This window comes from Astatotilapia calliptera, chromosome 19 (genome assembly GCF_900246225.1).
Source record: "Astatotilapia calliptera chromosome 19, fAstCal1.2, whole genome shotgun sequence".
In the NCBI taxonomy this organism is placed as follows: Eukaryota; Metazoa; Chordata; class Actinopteri; order Cichliformes; family Cichlidae; genus Astatotilapia; species Astatotilapia calliptera.
The window spans coordinates 22,573,169-22,600,446 of record NC_039320.1 but is presented as its reverse complement, the minus strand read 5'-3'; the positions used below and the strand labels follow the sequence as shown (position 1 = coordinate 22,600,446).

Here is a 27,278-nt window from a genome sequence, read left to right as displayed (position 1 = left end):
CTTTTGTTTTAAATAGAATGTGCAAAAACAAATGTCCTGGTATTAATGGACACATGATTAGTGGTTAAAAATTGTAAATGGTACAGACGCCAGTATTTTCTAGGAATAATGCAGTATGACCAAATACTTTATGCATTCAGTCTCTTTTTGGAACACAGTAATGTTAAAGATGGCATTGCCGTAAACAATATCATAAAGTCTAAACAAAAGATACCACCTTTTGTAAGCAAGGTGGTGGTAAACACCTTGTATTTATGTAAATAATAAATACCTCATTGTGAGGAAAGAAAAACCTTTGTCAAGGGTATACAGGAAATGTTCCTACCATTCATTATATAAAATAAATATTAGCTTCCACTTGAACACAACCTAAGTGCACAGCAGTATCCATAGCTCTCTGTCTAACAAGAGACTTTCATCACTATGAACAATTAAACTTGATCACTGCTTTACGGTATCTGCACCCATATACAGTTAGACAGCAACATTAGTTCTTTTTTCCTCCCTCCTGTTTCGCACCGTGTTAGTGTGTTGACGGATCTTCAAACGAACAAGGAGTCATCAGAGAACTGAAACTTCGAAACATTCATTATCCGATGCCCTTAAAACATGACACGTTCTGTATTCATTTGACAGTCGCCACGTCTGGAACAGACAAGAGCAAAAATAAAAACGGACTCATTTCAGGTGGAATTATACATGACAAAATGAAACTGCATCTACAACTTGCTTGCACTGCTTAAATCATAAGGTACATGATAAAAGGCACGCTGCTGAAGTGCTGATGGGCACAATTTTATTTTGAAACTACTCAGAGGTCTAGAATTTATTTTGAAGGCGTTAATGCGATAATTGCACAAATGTCAACAGTGATTTGGTTTGTGAGTAAAAAGAAAAATCATTCAAACAGTTGCTTGTTCGGATGGTTTACCTTTTGCAAACATCATATAGCTGTAAAATATTTACAGTTTAAAGTTATTACATTTTCTTATTTTTTAGATCTTATTGAACACCTAAATTGTAATATCAGTGCATATAACTTTAAATGTATTCTACATCTTATAACAGCTCAATTTTACATTGTGCATTTATATTCCTTACCTCATTGTGTGGTATACAGTGATGAAAATCCACCATTTCTGAGACTAATCTTTCTGATCTTGTTGTGTAGAGTTGTCTGGGGATCTGTGTAGGCAGGCAGTAGAAAAGCTTCATATTTACAGTGCGCTTCAATAATGTATTATTAAAACAAAGGCATTTGAACAGGATAAACATATAAAAGGCAAATGAAAGCAAACACTTAACTATTCAAGGGTCTACTCCAGGAGACTCTACCTACAGCAATCAGCACACAGTTCACTGTTAAAACTACACACAGCGGTTGGGTTTTTGTTATGGATCATGCGGTTAACTCTTTCATTTTGTCGATAAAAGCCTCTGAGTGTCTACTGAATATACCAGAGGATGTTCAGTCCCAGTGAATGATTTAATCTGCAGTATATTTTTCACATTGTAATGTAATTCGTCCACCAATCAATCCATTTTCTTTTGCTCATCCAATTGAGGGTCACTGAGCCTATCCCAGCTGTCTTGGATTGACATGGTGGCTGCACCCTGAGCAGATTGTCAGTCTATGGCAGATATTTTGAAGATACATCAGAGCAATTTTAAATACAAATGAAAAGTCAGCCTAGATTAAATGCATGGAAGGATGGAGATCAACCCAAAGTTTGCTCTAAGTTAAATAATACTAACGTATTTGTTAGAACAGAATTGGTTGGAGTATTTTAGTTATTAGTAGCCAAAGAGCTGAGGTTAGTAGTTTAGTTGGTTTAGTCTTCTGTGCGACGCAGCACAGTGTACCTCGATACTCAGATGTATATTTTCAATGGAGGCAAAATGTTCTTGCTCAGAGTGTTGGGACTGGGAGGAAGCAGAAGTTGACGGGCATGGTAATGTGGACACGTGAGTTAAGACACCATCGTCATTCTCAAATACTGGGTTCTCCCTCAAAGTATTCTCAAAGGCATAAGGGGCAAGAGTCTGCCTACAATGTAAAGGAGATTATGAATGCTTTTGAAACAGTAGGCTATACCACACAAAATGACTAAATAGTTACGTATACAAAAACAAACTACACAAAATAGGGCTCATACTTACACCAAAGTTACAGCCTTTCTGGTTTTTATGCATTTCTTGTTGATGAATATTATAATGCCAAGGACGGCGCAAACAAGGCAGAGACTTCCCACAAGGCAGGTTACAATTAGTGACGGGTCTACCGGCACTGACACCAGCTCATTGCAGCGTTCCCCATGGTAGTGCCAATATTTACCCACGGGGCATCTAAAAGAGATGAGAAAAATGCATGCAGTTATGCACAATATTTTAATAAAATCTTAATATATAATAACTGGGTACAGTTATGGCCAAATATGGCCTTTCTTATTTCATCATCAGTTGAGCAAAAAAAAAATCTGTGACGTTTCACTTGGAAGCTGTTACTGCGAACCCAAAATTGGGATTAAAAGAGCTTTCGATTCAAGTGATACATGCCTTGCATAGGTTGCAAAAAAACAAAACAAGTACAAGAAACAAGAGAGTGGGCAGGAATATAAAAATGTCCAAATCAATGCTTTGGTACGTTCTGAGAACAAAAAGAGCACACTGTTGAGCTTGGCCAATTAAAAAGGCCTGGAAGGCCATGCAAGATAACTGTGTTGGATGATCACTTGGTAAAGAAAACCCCTTAACAACCTCACCCCAAGTCAAAAACACTCTCCAGCAGATGGGCATGTCATTAAACATTCTTCCACAAAGGCACGACTTTATGAGAGCTTCGCCACATAGTGAAAACCATTCATCAGCCTCAAGAATAGAAAGGCTATTTTTGCATAGTGAATGGCCTTTCAAAAACATCGAAAAAAAACCTAGAAGACAGATGGAATTCAGATCAACGTGTAACAGAATGATGCTAAGAAAAAAGCACGGAAGCAGACCAGAATGGTTAATGAGGTTCAGCACCTGTGGAACATGCATGGCCATGTGTTCCAGTGGGACTTAGTCACTGAGTGTTTAGTGACGAAGCGACAGGAGAACCTAAAAAAAGCTGGGGTTTTTTACTGATTCTGCCAATGCAATATAGTTCATTGCATGGAACTTGACATTACAGTGACCTAAAACACACTGTGTGCGTGTGTGTGTGCGTTTGTGTGTGTGCGTGTGTGTGCGAGTGCACTGTGAATTCTGACAGTAATTGTCTGCAATACAGTCTATAAAGTTGCAAAAACTTTAAAACGGTATATTTTTTCAAACCCTGGGGTCAAAGAAATTCTGTACTTAAATGTGCCATTTAATTACAAATCTATTACTGTGAAATACAGAGCTCATATTATGAAAATTGTGTCGCTGTCCAGATTTGCAGACCTAACTGGAAGTTAGAAAGAAGCACCCTTTGAAGGTAATGACATTTTTCATAGTAGAAAATGAAAAATTTGCTTTCTTTTTCCTGAGACGTGTTCAAAAGAGCTCACTATTGCTTTCAGGTTCCTGTGTCTCAATACATACCTCATGGCATATGTATAAATTTGCATAAACATTAAAAATTCTTTCTATTAAAAAGATATGTAGCGTTCTTGATAAATGACTGAATGATCCTTGAAGATAAATTTGTGAACAATTAAAAAAGCCTTTACGAGTTGGATGCCTAACTATAATAATAATTGTTATTAATAAATACACATTTTCATCCTTACTGCACTGCCTCCAGATGCATCTCTTTAAATTTTGTTAAAGACAGTTGTAGAATTCAACATTTTTCAGCAAGCAGCTCTCAGGAGATGGATGTCCTTGAGTACACCACAAAGCAACACGTTTACATCAGCCTTACAATTCAGGATAAAGATAAAAAGAAAAGAAAAACAAATGAAAAATAAAAACAAACATGGTGGATTTCCAACTTCAAGGCTCTGAAAGTGACATCAGGGATCAAATCCAAACACAGCTAAAAAAAATAAATAAAAAATAAGGACCTAGTATAAACTTTAAGGTCATTTTGTTTGTGCTTCCTTTCATTTATCAGCTTGTGTGTACCTGCAGGTTGCTCCATGGCCTGGGATTATTTCACACAGGCCTCCGTTAAGGCAGTAGTTTGGCTGCAGGGTGCAAGTGCTCTGACAAGGCAACCCGTCCACTGTGCTGTAGCCCGGATCACACAGACACTCTGCCTCGTTGGTCCAACTGTTTATCACACAGCGTGAAAACTCATTGCAGGCCAGGAACTTGCAGGGGTCTGCCTGGTCAGCTAAAACCAACGGAAACAGGAGAGAGAGGTGAAAGAAATATAGACAGAGGGCTGAGTGTTCACTAGCATTAATGCAGTCGTTCCATGTTTGCAGATTCAGAGGGGAAATAAGAAGGCATGCTGACTGATATGACAAGAGGTGTCTGCTTTCTGTTTCGTGTGCTTTTAATATGGCTCCATGCGATCATGAACTCACAATACACAACACCTTTGTTACAGTCTGTGAACAGACAGCAGATAAACACGAACCTTATGATATTGACAAGCATAATTCACTGCATGTGCAGATTAAGGATTTTTGTTCCCTATGCCTTGCCTGCATATTTTATTCACACAACATGGGAATGAACTGTGATCTCGCTTTTGCTTGGAGACACACAAAATTAAAAGTAGTGTGTAAAATCTTGCCACTAGATATCATTAGATTTCACATTGAAATCAGCTGAATTCTGTTTTCTTACGCCTTCCAATTCAAGTGCATAATACTATCTATGGTGGGTGGCCCTCTAGGACAAACAACTCTGGACTGTCAGTTAGCTGTTTACCTCAGTTGTCACATTGTTGGACTCAAACATTTAGTGAATAACCTCTCATATGATATGAGAGGTAATCAAACTGGGAAAGTGTGATTTTTAGGACAGTTGAGCCTAACATTAGCTAGCGTAACGTTAGCTTAGAACCAGCTCTTGTTGTTTAGCTAGCTTTATGTCAGATGTCTGGAGACAGGAAGGTTGTATTACAAAAGGTAATAGCAAGAATGTCAGAGATAAATAAACAAGTTTATGCATTTTTCATGTGTTTTAGTTCTGACTTAAGTTCAGGAGGTGAGACTTGAGGATGGGAAGGGGACGGTGTGGAAATGAGAAAAGAGTTGGAGGAGTAACACATAATGAGAAAGAGGATGGAAATACACATGTACAGATGTTAAATGGTCATATATAATTTGACCTCTGTCATGGTCAAGGTCATGGGAATACATCAGTTTGTCAGAACACATAATTACACACTAATCAGTGTATACTTATTATTTATTTTCTATTAAATACAAAGAAGAACCAAATCAGAGCAGTGGACAAGCAAGAACATCTCACCTGGTTCTATTTCCAAGGAGCGACTGTCAATTTCAATATCAAGCCTTTTGGAAGCTGCATTACAGAAGTCTTCAAGCACGCAGTGCACTGCTTCTGTGACATTATAAGGTACGGGCTTGTCCAGTTTCATCCTGCTGTTTACCACAACACTTCCATTCCTGAAGTTAAGAATTTCCAGCTGCTTAAATCCCGTCAAGTTGGACTGCAAATATGGCAAAAGCTGTGGAGAATGAGAGGAAAAGCATATTCATTTCTGAGAAGCTCCTATTTCAGTATTTGATTTAGCAGTTCTCTTTCAATGTTTATTTAAAAGGCATTAGTAAAGTTAGTAATCTGTGGGGGGGGAAAAAAATCCCACAAATGTATTTCTTGATTCAAGAAGAGAAAGGGACTTCTTCACTTTGATTTTTGGGTGTAATTAAATTATGCCAGACACGTGCCACCCTATGTCAAAAAAGAGCTGTTCCCTCCTGAGATTAAGTCCCGGGGGAGGAGAAGTATTTAATTCTGCCACTATGATACAACAGCTTTTTCTTCTTCTTCTTTTTTAATTTGCTATTCAGGTCACTTTTTGCAGTGTTAATGCTATGAATAGTTCATAATTAAATTTTGATGCAAGCATGAAATCCTGGCATCACTGCTCAGGCTGTGTAATTAGATCCAGAATAAAATTAGGGTTATGTTCATAGGCATTAGTATAAGAACACAAATCATGCTAACTCTAGTCGCAAAACAGTCAGAAAACACAGGGACAAAAAATGATACACTTACAACAAAGCTAACTCAAGTCTATCTATAATATATACTGTACTGTTTAGTGAAAGCTTTTATCTAAAGTGCCTTAAAGTAACACAAAGGCAGACAGTAAATGTTTATTGGATCCAGTATCTGTGCATCACTACAGCCTTACTGTGGTAACACTGCCCCACAAACATAAAGCACAGGAGAAGCATAGTCAAGACTGATTTGAGACGTATCATATCCATTTTTTTAATAATCTGTTACATGCTAGCTGGGAAGAGGCCTTTCTGCTGTTCCTACTTGTTTTTTACAACTTTTTCCTTTTAGCTTTTTTTTTTAATGCCATAGCATCTAATTAGAAACGAATTACAATGACACAAAAAGGAAAGAAAAAACTACATACAGTAGGCTGTTTAGCATATTTAGCAGTAACTGCAGGGTCATTCCTATGCTGGTTCTCTTCCTAAGATGTTACATTACCTAACTGACCAACCATGTTGTTGAGCTGTCATTAATTAAGGTAATTAAGGAAAAAGAGGTGAGGAACCCAAGCAGCAACTCATTTAGAAATCCTATCAAAAAAATAAAGTCCATGTAGGTCTACAGTTGTCATCAACACTGATTAGATTTTACTTTGGTAATTTGTTGATTTTATTTCTGTTTGGTTTTCTCCTTCATGGTTTCATTACAGTGGTTACTTTAAGGTTAAGGGGGAAAATAATGTTTGGGTTCAAATAGAATATTTCACAATGGTAACCATGCGACAAAAAGCCAGGCAGAAAAACCCGATGACAAACTTCTACACTGAGTAATATTTTCTCTAATTAAAAAGCTCTAAAATGTCAACAGCTGGATTGATTGTCTCAGAAAAACATTATAGTGATGCAGGAACAACGCTATGTTGTTAGGTTGTTCTCCACATTTACATGATACATAATGGAAACATGACAAAGAAGTATGAGAAATATAAAAAAGGGTCACGATCTCTCGAGTTCTACATAAATGTGATGAGTTTATTTACTTCAATTTTGGTATTATCAACAACTCAAAGTGCTTTACACTTTAATTAGAAGTCTTGAGCTACAGCCACCCGCATATGCTCCACGGGGTCCCGTGGTCCCCGGGCTTATATTGTATGGCATGTAATGGGAAAGGGTCCAGTGTTCCAAGGATCTTGCTATATGTCAGTATTTGGACAACGCATGAGAACCATAAAAGCATAATCTATAGTTGCTTATAGTGTATAGCACATGTAAAATGATAATGCTGACCCAAACACCAGAATATTGAACATACACACCCTGAGAACAGAGGATTCTGGGAGCACAGATAACTGCTATTCCTTTGCCACCTGACACTAGGGGGATTTATATCAGTTAAACTTGTTAAGTTGATGGTAAAAGTGTTAATTTACAAATAAATGCAATAAGGTAACTCATTGGTCCAAATAGCCAACAAAACTCAACAAGCACAAACACATTGGCTTCACTGCGTCTGTGCTGCCTTCTTCTTTTAAAAGGCAGTACACAACACAGCACCTGTCTGGAACTCTATATTTACACAGCCATGTCTTAGCTTTAAGTTAAAGTTAACTTCCCATGCAGACATGTTTAAAATATCCCCGCATTGTCAGACTTTGCAGTCCAGATAAGTGAGAAGCCAATCTTTTGGGACTTCGAACCAATGATTGCAGAGCTGTTTAGGCAGGAAGGAAGTCAACCAGCTCAAGTAATGGGCCTACATCAATGTCCATCGATCTGAACCACTCTCCTTCAAGCCACTCCATGTTCACTACAGATGAGGCAAACATCAAACCACCACAGTGTGCGGGAGAGAGATTACGATGCTTTAGCAGGCCTGGCTGTTGAGAGGGAGATAAGAGGCCTTAAGGAGCTCTGCTCTGATCTGGTTATTTCACTTATCATTGACAAGCAGTTTACTCTCAGCTAGCTCCCTATAGCTAACAGTCTTAGCTAAGGAAGGTGTAGCTACTGGAGGGTCCACCATCCAGAACAAATGGGCCACAGCTTGCAATATAAATACACATTCACACTGTTGTTTGGTCATCCATTTGTCTCAATGCAGAAAATCGTTGAGTTATAATCACCCACTTTAGATGACCAATCCAGCTATATTGACTTTCATGCAAGGTCAAAGCTTGTTTCTTTACAAGAATTCTCACTAGAGTCTGTACTGAGACGCTAAAGATACTTTAAATTGCCATGTTTTATATATATATATATATATATATATATATATATATATATATATATATATATATATATATATATATATATATATATATATATATATATATATATATATATACACTAAACCTTTGCAGGATGCATGGCACAAACTATGATTTCATCAGTCTGACACAATCACATTTGCTTCTCTGAGGTTACACATGTATCTACTGGTTCTTGCTTTGGAAAACCCAAATGAAATATCCCTGCATCTGTGTCAAAAGTCCCAAGAAGTATTTTGCTTCCATAAGTTTTTAATTTTTTTGATTTGCTGTATCAAACTAAGTCCCTCCAACCTCCATATCCAGTTTTATTGGTTGCTTCACAAACCAGTAGGTACAGGAGTAATGGGGGAGTGTGGTAAAAGGTATGAAGGCTAATTGTTCATGTATATTTGAACAAAACAAAGAAAACACTGCATCCATTTAAATGGGCTGCATCATATGCATTATTTGACATTTCTTCGTTATTGTTTTAGTGATTTATAACCCCGCCTGGATACACTGGGGCCTGTCTTTATTTAAAAAGCCCATTTAAAGGAAGACTGAAAAATCCTAATGGGTGCTGACAAAATAATATATTAAGTATAGTAAATACTTACCAGTGCACTCATCTGAAAACGGCTAAATACATTAATTAACAAGGAGAATTGCAGAAACTGGGGTTTGGGCAACCATTAAAGATTGGAGATGGAGTGTTGTTTGTGTTATTCTTTCAGGATTTTTATGCATATTTTTTTAATATATATATTTATATATTTTTTAAATACACATGTTCCCTATGCCCACTGGCATGACTGCATGCATACAATCCAGTTTGTATTGCTGCTTCTTCTTGATTTGAAGGTCTTTACATAACACAGAACGCAGGGCTCTTCTGAGTGAGCCTAAAAATACCTAGGGGCAAGCATCAAAACTAAACAGAGATGTCAAGTGATGCCTCTTTCTTTGATGCTTGTAGCAAATGCAGGTTTAAAGAGACATCGTCCTCATGTACATACATGCCAGCAGCTAATGTACACTTCTTTTTTGGGGGGAAAATAAAATATATGCAGGTCATACACTCAAATATCCAAATAAAATAACATAACATTGTCCAGCTTGTGATTGGCTTTATTTCATTTTCTCTTGGCCAATAGTAGTACATATATACAGTGTGCATATTTGGACAGGTACCCATTCAGAATAAATGATGCAAAATGCATGCAGATGTCCATATAAACTTTACTGCCATCACACTAAGCAGATGGAAACCACTAATAGCATAATGTGTGTGGTGCTGGAACTGACTAGAATTAAAGCTTCTTACCTCGGGTCACAACCAATGACTAAGGCAGACCAAGGTCCCATGACTCACACTGCCCTGAGCTAGGTTGCTTTTTAACATATACAAAATTCACAAAGCTATGTGACATCTGTACTATATTTTCTTGGCCCACTTATTTACTATTTACTCCGCCACTCTCTGGGTTAATCTTTAAGGCCCCAAACAAGCAAAAATCACACATACCAATAAATAAATGACAATGCAAAAATAAATGTCAGAGACTGCGGTGAATAGCTAACTGCAGGACACTTTCACTGCATACTGCATTTCCCAGTTTAAAAGATAAAACCTGAAGAAGTATACACTTTACACGTAAATTTAAACTCACAGGCTCACAAATAATAACAAAGCAATGTCAGCTAGTAGCACATTTGCAGTACTTCCCACAAAGCTTGTAAGCACGGATAACTACATAGATGTTTTGCTTTCAGTGTTGTACTTTAAAGAAATAGGTGCACAGATTTATATGACTCTCTCTGATTTAGCTAACTTAGCACAAAAATGTAGGATCCTTAAAGTTTGCAGGCAACCTTTAAGAGCTGAAATGTGGGGAAACAGCTAGCTAGACTGATTTTATGAGCGGTGATGTGATGCTCTGTTACTTGGTTGGGGTCAGTGACCTCAAGTGGCAAATGGGATATGTTGTGCTAAGCTAACCTGACACAGATTGAGCAATAAAGAAAATCATTACTGTTTTTTATAGAGAAACTTTTGAGAAACCCATGGCCACCCCTCTGTTTGCAGAAACCAGGAGTATGCTGACAATGAGTCAAAGAGAGTCTAGACTTCAGAGTTGTACCAGGAAGCAAGATTAATAGGTAAGATAAGTAAGCTGAGGCCATGCAACAGGAGTTTTTTGTGTCACAATGGTGACTCTCTTTTAGCTTGGCAACATCACCATGGTCAACTATGCTGAACACATAACCTAGACATGAGAAGGTTATTTCTTTTTAACATGATATGCCCCGTGACTGGTATCAATTCTCAACTTAGAGAAAACCTGTTGAGCCGTCTGCATGGCGGCACAAAATTTCTCATGCCTGGTTTTGAATTTTACATATTCTACATTTAAAATTTGGGATTTGATGATTCATTAAGCAAAGCACTAGCAAAACAACTTTGCGTCATAGTACATCTTGCAGTAAAAGCAAAACTGCAGTCAAACATTAAGGCGAAACACACAAAGTCAAACCCCCTAAACAGAATCAGACTTACAGATAAAAACTATGCATTGTAGCAGGCTAGCAGGAGAGTCTATAATTTACTACAAGGTTGAAAGTAAAGCTTAAGTTTAAAGCTGAATAATTGAGAACTGTTAGAAATGTTAAGAGATGTCGTGATTTTTTAGTTACTGCATTTGGAAAAGGTTAGTTAACTTTCTCTGAGGCATTAGAATTATATTGCAGTTCCAATATGGAAAAAAATACCGGTATGGAGGCTAAAGTCGTCTGTCTCCTAGGCCCAGATTTACTGGAAGCTCCAGGGTTTGGCGAATTTCTGGACCCAGAGTGTTGTGTCTGAGTGAAACAGAATCATTTTACCACCTTGGCGATTGTTTAAAGCTTTACCTCACTTTACAAAAATAATGAAAACAACATTTAATAATGAAAAATATAACTTTTTATAATTCATTACAATAACTTCTTGGGATTAAAAGCTGGTGTGAGGATAAGGCTTATTGCACTGTGCTTCCTCACTAATATAGAACAACAAAACAGAGAATAAGAAATTCCCAAACCCCATTCCCAAAAAGTTGGAACAATAACCCTTTTAAGGTGTTTTATATAAAAAGTAAACACATTTTTTAAAAACAAATCCTGATTTAAACATTGGATATTTCTCTTCGTGTAGGGTTTAATCGATTGGCAAATTATTCAGTTGTGCTTTTATTAACACAAAGTGACTTTCAGTTTTTTTGGAAAGATGGTTGCACTTTCTGAAACTGAGAGTTTTCATCTCTGGGCTACAAAAGCAAGTATGAGAATGAAACATGGAGAAGCACAATATCAAGCACAAATGCTTGTGTACCTACCAGTTCAAGAAACGTATTCTCCAGTGTCTTATACTCAGGAGAGCTCTTGTTGAACAGGTCATCAGAAAACATCATGTTAGTGACCCTCAAGCTAAAGAAAACCACTAACTCTTTGCTCTTATCCACTGCTGTCATCAGAGGTGTGCTGGCTTGTCTAATGATTGGGGCAGCAGTGGACTCATATGGGCGTTCTTCAGACTCTGAGGCGACTCCACTACCACTTTCCACTTCATGGGGCTTGGACACCAACTCTGTACCATTCTGACTCTGTCCTCCTTTCTTTTGACTGTTTGAACTCTCAGCAATAAGGTCCACTGAGACCGGGGCTACTCCACTGTGCCCTCCACTTGACTCATTGGCATCCTCAGGGGATGGCGAAGACTTCACATCTGTTTCTGGTTCAATGCCTTGGACTTTGCCCTCAAGTGGTGATGGTGTGGAAACTGGTGCTGCTGTTTCTGTGATAGACATCTCCAAAATTGGGATAGGGTAAGTAGGCAGTGATAGGTCAGTCAAAACCTCAGCATCAGTCATAACTTCCTTAGGCTGGAGATTTGGAGTTGTTACAGAAAGGTCCTCATCCTTTTGATCTGGATGCTCATTCCCCCCATCAGCTTGTCTGGGTTCTTGAACGTAAAATACAGCAGGAAAAGGAAGAAGATATTTTGCATTTAAATGTACTTGTACACTTATTGTTATGTATGACCATAACTGCAATACAGGCAGAGCCAGGATGATACAAGGAGTGATCAGCATGAGCAATCATAGAATTTGAGTTACATTAGTAACTATAATTTTCTAGGAGAGCTTTTATGTGGAACCATTCATCTACAGCAGTTATTCCCATGTGGATATCTTATCATCTTAAATATCTTATGCAAAAAACACTTTAGCAACAGTGCTTATATTTTTTTTTTATTTTGAGTATCTGAAGTTTACCCCAAAAAGCATATTATGTATAATTTTTTGTGGTGTACTTCCACATAAATTTGTTGCACAGAAGACAAAAATAACTAGCTGTCTAGCTGCACCACTTGCAGGCGACTTATGAATCATAGGATGCTGTTTGAGCCAGATCTTGTTATCTCCCTGCTTTGATCATTTGACTGTATGTCTGAGGCCATGCCAGTCACATTTATTTAATACCCTGATCTGCTGCTGTTGCTGTTAGCCAAGTCACTTCAGTCATTTTAATATTCACTCCATGTTCCATTTCATTAAACCATAGTTACTTACAGCTCTCTCTTTTCTTTTATTGTTGTTTCTTCGTATAATTATTATATTTATTTCATCTTTTAGAACAAGAGTAAAGAAACTGTTATCCTTGCTTAGCCTAACTGTAAGTAGAGAGACTAAAAAGACAAACTATAATGCCAAAATCTCACCAAATTTCTCCACTCATGTGAAAAAGAAAGTTTGCACATCACTCTTACACTCTTACATCTTCCATAGGAATTAGGCTGTAAGTTGCAGCCAGGTGCTGATAATCAAATGCACTTTGTTAGTTGTTCATCAGCAACTTTCACAACCTCTGTAGACCAGATGTTTGCTGGTCTGGTGCATTCAGGTGTGTTTTCAGATAATGCCAAGGAGGAAAGACATTAACAATGATCTTAGAGAAGCAAAAGTTGCTGCCCATTAATAAGGGAAGTGTCGTAAGGTAATCTTCAAACAATTTGAAATTCACTATTCTAAAGCGAAAAAGATTATTCCCGAGTAGAAAATATTCAAAAGAGCTGCTGGCAAATTAATCCCAAAGTCAGAGCATGCAATGCTCAGTGAAATTAAAAACAACCCCTAAAAACTGTCTTTCAGACTCCACAGCCCTCAATTAGCATGTTAAATGTTAAAATACATGAAAGCGCAATTAGAAAAAGACTGAACAGATACGGATCCTTAGGAAGGGTTATGAAGAGCTTTGGAAAGATGCATGTGAACAAATCACATTATTGTGAAATAATATCAACTAGGATTTTATTTACCAAAATAATCTGGAATCAAATCTGAGGCCATCTGTCTGACATCCAAAGTTTGGCTGAAACTGTGTCATGCAACAGGAAAATGTTCTGAAGCACTGCAGCAAATCTACAACACAATGTCTTCAATGAAAAGAATATAAATTTTACAGTGGCTCAAGGTCCACAACTTAACCTGACTGTATTGCTGTGGCAGGGTTTTAAACATCAGTGAACTTAAGTGGCATTGTAAGTTTTCCTACTCATTCCTCTAAATAATAATACAGCACATGTGTCGTGCATCATTTTATATACACATTTCTCTCAATGCCCGAGGACATGATATATTGAGTCTCTTTGGAAACTCGTCTGGAATTCAAAAATCAAGTTGTTGCTGGTTTAAGTTGGCCTGCACAGCATGAGAATGTAATGACTTGACCACCGGCAAGTTGTTACTTAGTAATGGGTTCTAATATAATGTATCCTCTCAGCATGAAAAATCTCCATCTGCACAACTGAACCACCACATCTAATTGTACTGACATTCCTATTTCCTCTGAAGTATGAATGTTCTGTACAAACAACCGGGAACAACTTTGTCATATATTACTATCTGTATTCTTGTTTCCCTGCCTTTTTCTGTTAATTTTGAAAATTTACTGTAAGCTCCTTTTCCCTACTTTTCTTGCCTGGGTGTCTTTTGTTTTTCGATCCTCACTAATGTTGTTTATGTATCTGAGCTGCCCAGCCCTTAACAGCAGGTCATCCTTCAACAGCTTTACCACCATTAAGAGAAACAAGATATAGAAAACCAATAATGATGGCCACGTTGTTGAGTTCTTCCTGTTATCTGTCAATACCTCTTAATGGAATCCCCACTACGCAGACTGGTGGGTTAATCAATAGAGCTTTCACTTCTTGAAACATCCCGCTTTATAAACATTTAACCTGAGGAAGCCTTACCTTTTGTTACCTCCTCCTCTGATTCACCCTCACCTCCTTCTTCATGTTCAGCTGATGGTATTTCCTCCACCTCTGTCTCCGCTTCCTCCACCTGCTCTGTGAGAGTCTCCACTTTTGCTCCTTGTGTAACGGCCTCATCTGCAGCATCGTTTGTGGACTCCTCTTCTACAGCTGCCGATAAAGGATTCTCCACTGTGAAGGCAGAAGTGACTTCTGGGAGGATGTTGGGGATGAAAGGCACAAACGTGTGTGTTTCTGGTTTGACAGTAGAAGCTTCGAATGCGGTTTCAATCACTCCCAAGGTGGGGAAGAAACTTTGGGTGAGAGCGTTGTCCTCTGTTGGTGCCTCTGTGGTGTCGTCCTCGGATATTACAGTCTCAACAGGATTCAAGTTGAGCTCAGCAACTGGATAAACTGTGGTTACTGAGAAGGAAGTGTTAAAATACTTCAATGTTGAACACAAACTTAATATCTAATTCAGGTAAATGTGTGATATTTTGCTTACCAGCCTCAAAGCTTAGTGTCTGTATGTCCAGTGGTAGTGATGTCTCCTGCTTTAACGCTTTTACAATGATGTGCTTTAGTTTAGGAGCATTTACGTCTTCCCCTGTGTTTGTGACATAACCCTCAGGTTCCTCATTCAGCTCTGTTTCTCCATTAAAGACCACAGCATACCGTACAGACACATCCTCCAGTCTGGGCAACAAGATAAATCATGTCAGAAAGCCTCACAACACACAGACTCCAGTGGTAATAGTGGTAATCCGAAAAGCTTCTTCAGTTCTGAAACTGAACTGAAGAAGCTTTTCGGATGAGAGGTGAAACGTCTTCAAGCAACTTAAAGAAGTCCAGACGCTTTTCTTTGCAAGCTCCTTTGACAGTGGTAATAGTTGTTCACTCAGGCATAAGCCAAAAGATAAGATGAAACAGAGAAGGGATAGCTTCTCTCGAGACATAAGCAATGAAATGTTTCAATAAAATCAATTTTAAGGGAAAACTAAAGAAGGATGTGTTTTTACCGTAATCAATGTTTCCATTTCTATGTTCTTTTTTTTTCTTTTCTTTTTTTACGATAAACCTAATTGTAGTGGCAATTCCTTTACTTTTGAAAGATCAAACGTCCCACAACTTAAAGTCCACAAGCCACTGCTGCATTGAGGTAATATTTCGTACGCAGGCAAAAGAAGTCCATTGTCCAAACATTTTTGTTGAGAGTTTTGGTTTATTTATCCATCTTGGCAAGCAATAACAAGATCCTTCCTGCTGCTTCTCCTGCTCTGGTAAAAAACCATAGGCCCACCCCAATGCATGCTGGTCCTAAACCAGTCTCTTTATTTATAGAAAAAATGGCCCTACAGCTCTTACTAACTAATTTAACAAAATAACAACAAACAAACAAATCATTTAAAACAAAATATTAACCGACAAATAAACCCCAAAATATAAGTAAACGAACAAACTTTAACTAATTTCAAAAATAAGAACAAAAATAAAAAATAAAGAACAAATAGCTCCAACACTAATTAATCCTCTTTTAACTCACCGAAATCCCAGAACACGTATCTCTTTGAATCCTGGAACTTTTTCAAACACATGAAGCATCTGCAGAAAAAATGAAAAGAGCATTAAAATAATTAAAACAAATGTGAAAGAAATCCTAGAATTTTCTGTTGTTACTGTTAAAAAAAAATTAGAGCAATTTTTAACTTGGAGTTTTTGAATCCAGCTTGGACATTATGGAGTGCATAACTATTGCAATCATGAGGCATATATGGAAGTTTTGTAATGCCCACAGTGAACTAAAGTCAGCATTAATGCAATTTTCTCAATTCACCAGATTTAACATTATTCCAAGATCTTAGGCCGTGAAAGCTACATGAACTAGGTAAACAGCTCCCTGACACTACACTTACTCGAAAATCTGTCCACACTCTTTGCAGCCCCATGCAGAAAAATGCATATTTAGAATGATGCAAAACACATCTGCAGCATTTTTATTTAATGGAATGGGACTTTCATACACTCATACAGCTTCAACCTGTTGGAAAAAGCTGATAAAGAGCATGTATGGTACTGACAGGATAGCTTAGGACTCTGTGGAGTCCTGTAAAAAACTAAGTACCTCATGCAAGCTACTGAATTACCTCATGACTCAATAGCTGCAATAACCACCTTTAGCAGTAATGACTTTAAGTAAGTTTGTGGGCATTCGTAGATCCTCAGCTCTCTTAAATTGTATTGAGATCTGAACTTCGATGAGGCCATTACAACACCTTGATTCTTTTCTTTTTCAGTCATTCTGTTGATGTTTTACTGCTGTGCTTAGAATCACTCTCCTGTTGCATGACCCAGTTTTAGCCTAGCTTTAGCTTTTGGAGAGATAAGCTCACATTTAACATTAGAATATGCTGTGTTTGTTTCTCATCGAACGTGATGCTGCAGATTGCGATAAATATATCTCCACATATCTCATGGAGATGAAGCTTTTGGTGTTTTTTTGCTTTGTTTTTTGCAATTTCCACGAGCAAAAAAATATTGTACAGTGCTAACACACACCTGAATGTTTCAGATGTGCAATCTGTTAGCTTCTACTTGCACTCGTAATTCCTGTAGAAGCCGTAAGAGTGTCTTTAGTTTTTCACAGACCTGCCCAAATAAAACGTTATTTTTTCGCTGACTGTTACACCTATTTCTTTAACGAAATTCTGCGTTAGTGGCTGTTTGAACTGTGGTGAGAATCTATCCCGGCCTTCTTAGTCAGAGATAATTAGAACTTACTATTCCAGGCTCACGCTCATTTAGAAGTCTTAAGTCCTGCAGTTACCCTTAAAGCTGTTAAATCAATCAGGGTGTGTGTTAGACCTAACGCTGCAATGTAATACAAGCTGGCAATCACGAATACCTTGTTACATAACACCGCCATTAAGAAGGGCTTTTGTTTTTAATGACAGAATAAGACGATCACAGGAGTAAGATACAGAGGGGGACTTGATGCTTAAACTCACCCTTTGTTTGAGGTCTCGGGCGATGTCATTGTACTGTGCAGTCTCGGGGTTACTGAGCAGTTCGCTGTATGTCGGATCCACGATGGTGATCCTGAACTCAACAATATACTCTTCATAGTTTTCTTTCATCATGCTGGGGTTTATCTCTTTTACCTAGCAAACCAAAATCCACATGGCATTTTTTTACTACTAATTAAAAATCTGAAACTTGACAATGAGTTAATGTTCTAACTGTTATAGTTGACCTACCACATCAGCCTCAGTTGGAAGGAGAATCACAGGTGGAGTCCAGGTGCCTGACACAATAAAGCAACATATAAGTTAAATCATGATATCTTTATGAATGTTTTATGACGCCCAAAACGACACAACTACTCGCCAACCAGTCGGGAAATGCATATTTTCCCTAGCGACTGTTGGTTGCCAATGGATTGCCAACCAATCTCTCGGCGTGTGGTTGTGGCTTAAGTCAAGTCTGTTTTGGTTCAACCTTAATGGTGTTTATCTGTCAAACTCACATTCACTTCCTGGCTCTGCAGTCCCAGATTCAATTCTGAAAATGGAAGAAAAATACTATTTAAAAAACTTCAGGGATCTTCACCTTCACCATTTTTAAAAAAAAAATCTGCAACATTCTTCTGTTTGTAATTGAGTGTAAAAATATTTGCTGTTGCAAAAACAACATATATTAAAAAACTGTCAGTCTTTTGGCAATTACTAGGCACTTTACACAGTTACAGAAAAGTAAAGAAAAGAAAAGAAAAGAAAAGCCTCTCCTTTCTGGAGTGTAGCTGATTCTTAAAAAAAATGACTCCACGCACAGAAAACACTTTCACATTTCAGAGGGAAGTTTACCTACCCTTCATTTTCCTCAGCTACTCTCTGGAAATTAAAAACAAACACACACACGAAATGATATCAGCTATTACATTACTATTACACCAAGCAAGCACAGAGTACAAATGTACTGTTATGGAAAGTGGACTTCCACACTCACTCTGGCGACCATGTCCAGGTGCTCCTGAGAGCTGCTGAAATTGTGAGCCAAGTCGTCCATGCAGAGGTTTTCATGCTGGCAGGTGTAAACCCAGGCCCTGTACTCTTCTGAGTTTGGCACTCTGTCCAAGAAGATCCGAAAAGCTTCCCAAATTGCTTCCTGACAAACTGAAGATAAATCACAATTTTTTAAAGTACTACCAAAAAAGACACCATCTGATCTGATTTAAATCAAAAGGACAGAAAAAATAAATAGACAGGAGGTGAATTCCTGCTAGAAAACAATTACATAACTCAGGCTAAAGAGGGTTGTTGATATTAATCCTGCCATCGGTTAGTATACAGAGCTAGTCATGATTTACAGGTTACAGTTGGCTTATTATGACCTTTGGGGAGGAATTTCAATGGAGCTTTACATATGAGCACACATACAACAGTACCTTATAGATGTATTCAATCACAAAACAGATTTAATGTGAAATAACAGAGACCGCAACAAACAGTATTATAGCTGTTGTTTCATAAATGTCAAAGTGTATATTCAAAAGTCATTCTGTGCCTGTGACATTTCTGCAAAAATTAAAATTATAAACAGAAAGCTGTCCCGAAGCGACATTATTTTTTATCCGCATCTGCGGCTGAAACAAGCACCATATTGTTCAATAACTTGATGCCCATGGGAAATTTGTTCTCTTATAAAATCATTTCTGTAATGATTTGAGCATCTCCCATACAACAAATTAATCTGCCTCATTTTAAAATCATACGCCACTGCAGCTGTTTTGGGACACTTAAATAACCGATTGCAAAGACAAAGGTGGCAATTTTAGCTTATTAAATCACTGATAACCCATCTTTCTTAGACGAGGGATTTTTGCAGTGTAGCTAGACTCTAACGATTTTTTTTTAAATATCAAAATCATACCATGGATGAGGGAGTATTCAGTGAGATTCATTAAGATTTAGAGACATAGCACCATTAAATCTATTGTGGCAATGTGGTCTGCGACCAAAGCAATGACGGAACTTAGAACAAACTCTTTTGCAAATAAAAAAAACAATTTGATGTGATTGAAGTGCAGACTTTCAGCTTTAAAATAAGGGGAGAGGCTCCAAGGTAAATTGGCCTGATACGGCCTGTCTTCTTGTTGTTCTATAACAAATAGACACTGAAAAATCATTAGTTTATTTCAAGTATTGAACTTGTATTTGTTAAATGTTCACTGGAACTCTAAATATGAGGTCCAAAGAGTGTTGATGCAAGTGAAGGGGCCCTCATTACAACGAGAAAACAAAATAAACTCTTCAGAGAGATTGCAAAAACTTTACCAGTGGTTCAATCAACAATCTGTTACATTGTTGTTTTTCTTTTTTTGTCTTCCCCCTGTCTCACCATCTCTTCTCCCATCTATTTTTCTTTCTCTTCCTCTCTTTCTTTCATTCTTTCTCCCTGTCCTATCCCCCAGTCATGTCTGTCCCGTCTGTAACAACCGAAAATCAAATCAAATAAATACATAATTATAATAAAGGTCAATCAAATGGACCAATATGGCAAGGCCATGATGATCCACTTGGTAAAGTCAATCTGCTTGGCATCTTTCTTGGCCTTCAGACAACAATTCTGATGGCTAAAAAAATCTGCTATATTCTTAAAAAGACTGAATTCGCTGGCCTGCTCTGGACACAGAAGATAGCTAAAGTAGATGATCCCCAAAGTCTTCTCTTGGTTAAGAAAAACTATTTCACAACATCTAACTAAGTCAAGAAACTCTCAACAAGACTGTCAAAATCAACAGTCAAGAGACTCCTTCATGAATACAGAGGATTTATAACAACATACAAACCACTGGTTACACTTAAGAACAGGAAAGCCAGATTAGCCTTTCATAGTCCTGGAAAAAAAACTCTTTAGACAGACTAAATATAAATATACTTCATCGACTATCCATCAGAGATGGTGGCACAGGCATCTACAGCTTCCAGTGGAACCAGGTCACTAACATTTATTGATGATGTGAATCCTTGTAGAAGTATCAGGTGAATGTGTGGGACTATGTTTAAAAATTGAGGTAATTTGCTTTTGTTAAAACTCCTGAATTACATGTCAGTCACATATCGATTGCTCTAAAATCCACTGGTTTAAAATCCTATGGACCTAGCTGACTAAACCTTGTCTTTACAAAATGTTTTGATTGGATAAAACATCCAATTTGGTAGCTGTTCATTCAACTGCTAGGACATCTCTGTTTGCCCCTTATTCTAATAGACTAAATATTTCAGGACAGGCTTGTTATACTAATACACTCTGCTGTGATTAGGCACAAAGTAAATGTTTAAAGACTCCATGTACAGTATAAGCTTACACTAAAGTCTAACACTGCTCATTTCATCTCACCTCTGAGTTTGTAATAGGCCCGGTGGCTGCCGATGACTGCTTTCACACTCTCCTGGGGACACACTTTGACACCCGTAGTGAAGATCGTTGACCTCTTTCCCCGATGTCCACCCTGCTCTGCTCTGACATTGGTTGCATGTGGGATTGGCCTGGAAGCTTCCAGAAAGTGTCGGTACTTTACATCCCTGAGTCCAGAAAAACTGTGGTCGTGAAGGTCTGCAAGAGTCACAAAGAAGAAGTTATTAAGTCAGGCAGAATGTTTTTACTCGCAACATGAATAATCAAACACTTCATGATAAGTGGATGTAATTCTGTTGACTGTCAGGTTGGTGTGAGATTTCTCCCGCAGCAGTACAAGTGTTTGTGTGGATGGCTGGGATAATTAACAACTGATGGGTGACAAAACAAAGGTAAAATTGCACTCCATGTACTAAATGCTCCAAAGTGAGTCACATATTGTGCATAAATTGGGCTGAATGGTTTGCATTAAACAGCAACGTGTTTCTTTGTTATTTGCATTTTTAACAGGTTCATTATTTCTTGCTGATGGGAATCCAACTAATCTGGCATAAGCGTATTATTGTTTTTTGAATTAGCCATCAATTTCCTGTTTAGTATCACAATGAATTACAGACCTTGCTAAACAGGTTTGTCAGTCTTCACTAGTGTTACAGGATAAAATTTAAATATTTTCTGCTTCTAAAAAGTGAAGTCAAAGCACAAATGCCTTCAAAAGACTTCTGGTTCCATAGAAGTCATGACCTCAGTGCTCAGGTCATATTGAATTGAACATTAGGCTCATCTTGTAAATTATGATCATTTATCAATTATCAGTTTTATTCAATTATCATCATCATGTGATCAAGAGTCAGATAAGTGGATTATTCAGGATATGTTTAGTGACTAACAGCTTGTCCATCACATGTCAGTAGCCAATGAGTATGCAGCTTCGCAGTCGCAGCAGCAATGGCAAAAACGCTGAGGCTTCATGATGTGACTTCATGGGATTTTTTTATACCGTCTATGTTGATAATGCTCCAGCTTTATATCATCTCACCCAAATATCGCCTCATCCGGGTTTAAAAAAATTACAAATAAGACCGAGACAGCCAAAATATATTTCACATGAAGAATTCCACATTTTAAAAGGTGGCTCACAAAAAAATCCATCCAGATTTAAGGAAACGCAATCCTAAAATGCTGTCATGCCCTTTCAAATAACCCTTATTAATCTTGTCATATCAGAAAATGGGCAGCCAGCACTTACTATCAGCAGAGAGAATTTAATTTGACAGGTATTTTATCCAGCAAGGTGCCATCTGTTTAGTTGTGCTACGGTATGTTAACTGCTGCTTGCTTTACCGCTGCTTTTAAAGAGCATTTGTAGTGAAAAGGAAATCACACATAGAGTACATGTATTTTAGGACTGTCTAATCCAAAGACAGCCTCTGTGTGTGATTTAATTATTTTTTAAAGGCGCAGACACTGATTCAAGCTTGTAAGTTTACTTCAATATGAAGACATCCAGAGACTAAATCTTAGAGGTGCTTGTTTGTGACTGGAAAAATGCAGAGACATATGGAGAAAGACTTTCTAAGTTGAAGTGACCTTGTGCAGCTTAACCCACGTTACGTCACTGAGACTGGTGAGTGGCTAAAAGAGTAAGCGATGAGATCGTGCTGGGCCACGTCCAAGTATGAATGAGCAGAAATGCGTGCGTGTGGATTACTGTCGAATAAGGGTGTGCATCTATAGCAAACCTTAAAGAGATTGAATTTAGCTACAGTGGTTAGAAAAGAACAATTCTGCAAATGAAGGCATTGAAGAAATGACACAGATTCCCCTGTTTCCATGAATTATACCGCTGAGATGCTGCACAGAGGATGAGAGCTGCTCTAATTTTCTGATCAGTTTAATTAAATAATCTTTACGAGCTTCAGTGACACTGGTGAATTACAGGAAGGTAATTGTGCGCCATTACAAAAGCTAGTGTGCCAGTCAGTCTCTCCAACACAGTTACCCCATTGAATAAAGCTATTTTAGAAGAAAGCAATCATTGTCGTGCCAGGTGGCAAACCTTTGAGGACTTCTTAAGAGAATAAGCTGGGATTTATGAGCCCCAAAACAGAGTCTGGAGGTCATTGAGCCCAAACAGAAAACTGTGCCTTTTCAGGATTAGGATAGAGAATGAAGAATACGGACAAATAGAAATAGGGAGTGTGTAATTACTGTTGCAATTGTATTCGACTCAGAGCTTTTAGCTGAAGCTGGTATATTTCTGGGGAGATACAGAGAGTGGGCTATCTCAGTACTTAAATTTTGCATATCTATAAAAGCACACGGAGCTGTTTTGCATGTTGCACCAGTGCATTGTGAATCACAAACATTGTCATACGTGACAGTTTCAAGAAGTGAGTTTAAACATTTGCAGTGAGTGGACAGTGTACTTGAATTACTGTTATTGTGCAATATTATAAATGATTTTTATTGCAAAGCTGTTACATTGATAGAATATGTGTTGCAATCAAGCAGCTGGCAATGCTTGTGTACACTCTATCTTTGTCCACCGTGTTAATTTATGTTAACTTCATTTAATTAATACCTTAGACTGTACATAAAAGATGGATGCAGTGTCACTATCTGCATCTTAGTTCTGCCACCTTATAAAAATACATTTCTACTGTCTCATCAATTCCTCACTTATCATGTCTTCTTTGAAATAACTCAGACAGTGACAGGCCAATGCTTCAGTTGAAGGTGGAAATCCAGGTGACATCACTGTGGCTGTGTCCATCTTTTATAACATAGTCCCAGACTGAGTCCTAGTTTCAGTCTCATAATCTTTTTGGAAGTCATACAGTATGTTGGTGGCGATTGTTTCCATAGGGTCTCCTATTTAGGTTTTGCACACATGTGACCGCTAATCAGGTGGCATTAACTTGACCGCCGTTTGGGACACGTGACAATCACTGTAGGATCGAGTGACCTAGGGACCAGTCCACAACCATCAGTCATGAGGGGGAAAATGATTAATCACTGACTGGTTGCTGGACGGTCACTGTTCCAGTCACACAGATGTAGAGACCAATCGGTGACTGCCTGGCAACAATCTGTCACTAGGGAAAAATTCCCCAAACCAGCTGATATAAACCTCCTTGTGACTGGTTACTAGCTTATTGCTGCGGTCGCAGTTTGAGTGTAAGCGACAGACATTGCAAACACTGTCTGGGTGGTCTTTGGGCTGCAGTGAGAAGTGCAACACAAACCAGAAAAGGTGATGCTTTGGTTTCTTGTATATTGCCACAAATGACTGTATCTTCGTCTGCAAATTCTTGCTAACAACTAGCCTTCAAAGTAAAAGTTGTGGCTTAGTGCTATAGCCCATCGGTCCCCAACCTTTTTTGCGCCACAGACCGGTTTATGCCCGACAATATTTTCACTTTAGGTGTCGCAGATAAATACAACAAAATAAAACTAGTACCGGTACCGAAAAAAAGAAGATTTATTCATAACACACATGAAAAGACCCAGGAAAACCGAGTTAATGATAAAAATGATAACAAACTAATGCTGAAAACCGACCACATGACATCACATGAGAAACCTCATTATGCTTGATGTTATTTCTATGTAAAAACTTGGAAGTTATAAAGAAGCCTTATTTAGACAGATGTTCATTACTTTGCATTTGTCAATATGTTGCATGTGTAACTCCACTACATAAATAAAACCCTTTGAAATAAGCAGTACTCTTTAATCCAAATGTAGCATAAGACCAAGAAAATACAATGAATGCTTAGCATTGTAACCTGTAGCTTTATGAGGAACGTAGCCTCCAGTTTAGAGACTGTCAGGCAGACTGATTGAACAAAATAGTTTCCAAACATTTCAGCAAGTTAAGCTGCCAAATCATTTTTTTCCTAAGATTCATAGCATAACATTTGAATTGGTTTTGCTTGAAGCCTCATTTGCACATGCACAGACACGAGGGCCTAGGCAAAAGGAGGGAGTGTTGGCACGGGCCTTAATGCCCAGTGCATCCGCAAAAAGGCCCCACAGCAGAATTACAAGCCAGAAAAGATTAGTGTCCTGCGACACTGGGAACAGAATGGCTTTTGTTTCCTTCAGGATAATGAGCTCACCCGGGCACATCACACTGAACAAGACAACCAGTGCCGATGAAAATGTTATCCCTGTTGAAATTTCGCTATCTTTCTCAGTGAACACCTATTAGATGTCACGACCAGTTTAATTCACACTGAATATTCATGACCTTAAGAGTGGTTCGTTATCTGCTTGACATTTGCTTGACATCTAAAAATCAAAGATCTTTCCGAGGGTGAACTGGCATTTTGTAGCCTGCCGGGAGAGTAATTTAGGTAACAGAGTCTCATGCACATAAAACAGAAATACCCTGTTGTTCCTCTAAATTTCACCACTAAATTTGCTAAAAAAAAACAAACAAACTTGCAGGTAGATCTTTGCATTAAAGGATAATTTGTCACTGGCCAAACTTAAAGGAATGCGAACAGTCACTTTTATTTTCTAAATTTTAGTAAGCTATCAATCAGATGCATCTTAAAGAAAGTTTCTTCATTCTACAAGATGATTCTTACCTTTGATTTGACTTGCTTGGAGGGTAAACAGACACAAAGTTAAGCATAGTCCCGACTTCAAAAGCATGATGGGCTAAAGTGTAAAGTTATCATTTGTAAAGTGACTGTGGCAAAAAGCAATAAAATCCAGAATCTCCTTATCTCGAGTCCTTTAGCAGAATGTATAAAAGTCTCCTCATCGGTGCATAGGAGTTCTTGGCAGGCACCAAAACTCAGCTTCTGCAATCGTTAGTTTCTGGATGCTGTGGGATCCCAGTACACTGCAGAGGTGATTGCATGAATGGACGAGCAGTGGGAGCAAGGGAGGAAGGAGAGGCAAAGGAAGAGAATCTGGGAATAGATGATATTTTGGCTCAGGAGTTTCCTTCCATGCTGTCAGTGTAACAACAGTTACAAGGTTAAAAAAGCAGGCTCTGCTTTGAGCGTAATCTCTTTACCTTCTTCTTGCTGCTTGTAATCCTCGAGGGGGCCACGTGGCTCCCTGGCCTCATCCTGTTAGTCACCTTCTGGACCCTCGTCTGTCAGCTGAACAAAAGTGGGGATCTGCCAACCAGCTGAGACCAGATAACTACTGCCCGCAATTGCTAGGGCTTGATCACTCACGACCAGCCTCTTTGTGTTTTTGTCTGCCTCTATGTGCAACTGTAAAGCTGCCCAACTCTTCTTCGTCCTATAGATGTCAAGAGAGGTCAGCAGTTTGTTTCTGTCCTACACACCAAGCTACCAGACAAACAATGTGCTTTGTTGTTGTTCTCGCTGCACAGGCATGTTGAGCCTCTAAGACTCTTTCCTCTAGGTCCTGAAGAAGAACATTACTGACCTTCCTTCCCATTACCAGTTCGGTAATTTACTTGAGAGCACTTTCCTATGGTGTGCTTTTGTTCTTTGGTTGCTATCTGTGACTAGTTCTTCTTGCGTCCAATCCCATGATGCTGCGACACTAACAGCTATGAAATAAGCAGCATCCTTGACATGTGATGACTGCACTGAAGTGAGTAGGCTTTCCTGGTTTGGTGTGCCAGGGTGGAAAGGCTCTGTGTTGTTAGTCTCCACCCCCACCCACATATTTTAGTGAATAGGATTAACTGCTGTTGTTGGCTGTTAGAATTTTTTTTCTTTCCTTCTTTCTTTTGCAATAAATAAGCCTGTTCATTATATTCATAATCCATCCAGGCACTTTTTTATACATACTAATCTGAACAATGACTTTTTCTGAACCTTTCAAAACAAAAGTAATCATTTATTTTTGCTTGTTCTAGGCAAAAATAGAACCTAGACCCTTGTGTCCAAAAACAATTTCACATCCATCAGACGTGATAGAGATGTTTCCAAAAACCTGTCGAACAAGAATCCAGTTTGTAGCCCGACTTCTTCCCCATCATTTTTTCCCAGCTACTGTCACTACACATGGCTATCTGTGAAATGATTGCGGTCCAACCAACCACCAACAACAGCTTGGTGAGAGAGCAGTCACGGGCTTTGCAGAGCTACTAACAGGCAGGGCATCAATGTGCATGCAATAGAAGGTAGAAGATCAAATGTCTTGATCTTCTTTTTCTGTAAGACTATTTCAAAAGGGTAAATAAAAGAGAAATTGTGTTGTTAA

At 38.3% G+C, this 27,278-nt stretch overlaps 1 protein-coding gene across 6 annotated transcripts; it reads right to left on the bottom strand.

Moving 5' to 3' along the window:
- Positions 1–26,645, bottom strand: impg1b (interphotoreceptor matrix proteoglycan 1b). Of its 6 annotated transcripts, XM_026152727.1 has the most exons (19): positions 25,673–26,645; positions 21,057–21,272; positions 18,663–18,829; positions 18,525–18,547; positions 18,184–18,218; positions 17,915–17,961; positions 17,666–17,818; positions 16,204–16,262; positions 15,166–15,356; positions 14,661–15,083; positions 11,743–12,368; positions 11,138–11,227; positions 5,395–5,614; positions 4,093–4,303; positions 2,161–2,346; positions 1,864–2,047; positions 1,102–1,185; positions 932–951; positions 1–645 (listed from the first exon to the last, which is right to left on the bottom strand). In XM_026152727.1, exons 1-19 carry the CDS (start codon positions 25,737–25,739, stop codon positions 603–605), a joined length of 3,045 nt encoding a protein of 1,014 aa, XP_026008512.1. In that variant the 5' UTR covers positions 25,740–26,645; the 3' UTR covers positions 1–602. The 6 variants fall into 6 exon arrangements, with proteins under 6 accessions (XP_026008512.1, XP_026008511.1, XP_026008513.1 ...); XM_026152726.1 differs by lacking the exon at positions 932–951; XM_026152728.1 differs by lacking the exon at positions 932–951 and having other exon boundaries at positions 14,694–15,083.
- Positions 26,646–27,278: the final 633 nt, after the last annotated feature.

Excerpts from the sequence above, each read along its gene's own strand:
- impg1b (XM_026152726.1), bottom strand. The coding sequence starts at position 25,739 with ATGCTTTTGAAGTCGGGACTATGCTTAACTTTGTGTCTGTTTACCCTC. Across the intron at positions 17,962-18,183 it reads TGCAGAGCCAGGAAGTGAAT|GCACCTGGACTCCACCTGTG; the intron begins GTGAGTTTGACA and ends TTATTGTGTCAG. Across the intron at positions 11,228-11,742 it reads AGAATACGTTTCTTGAACTG|ACACAACACTCTGGGTCCAG; the intron begins GTAGGTACACAA and ends TGTTTCACTCAG.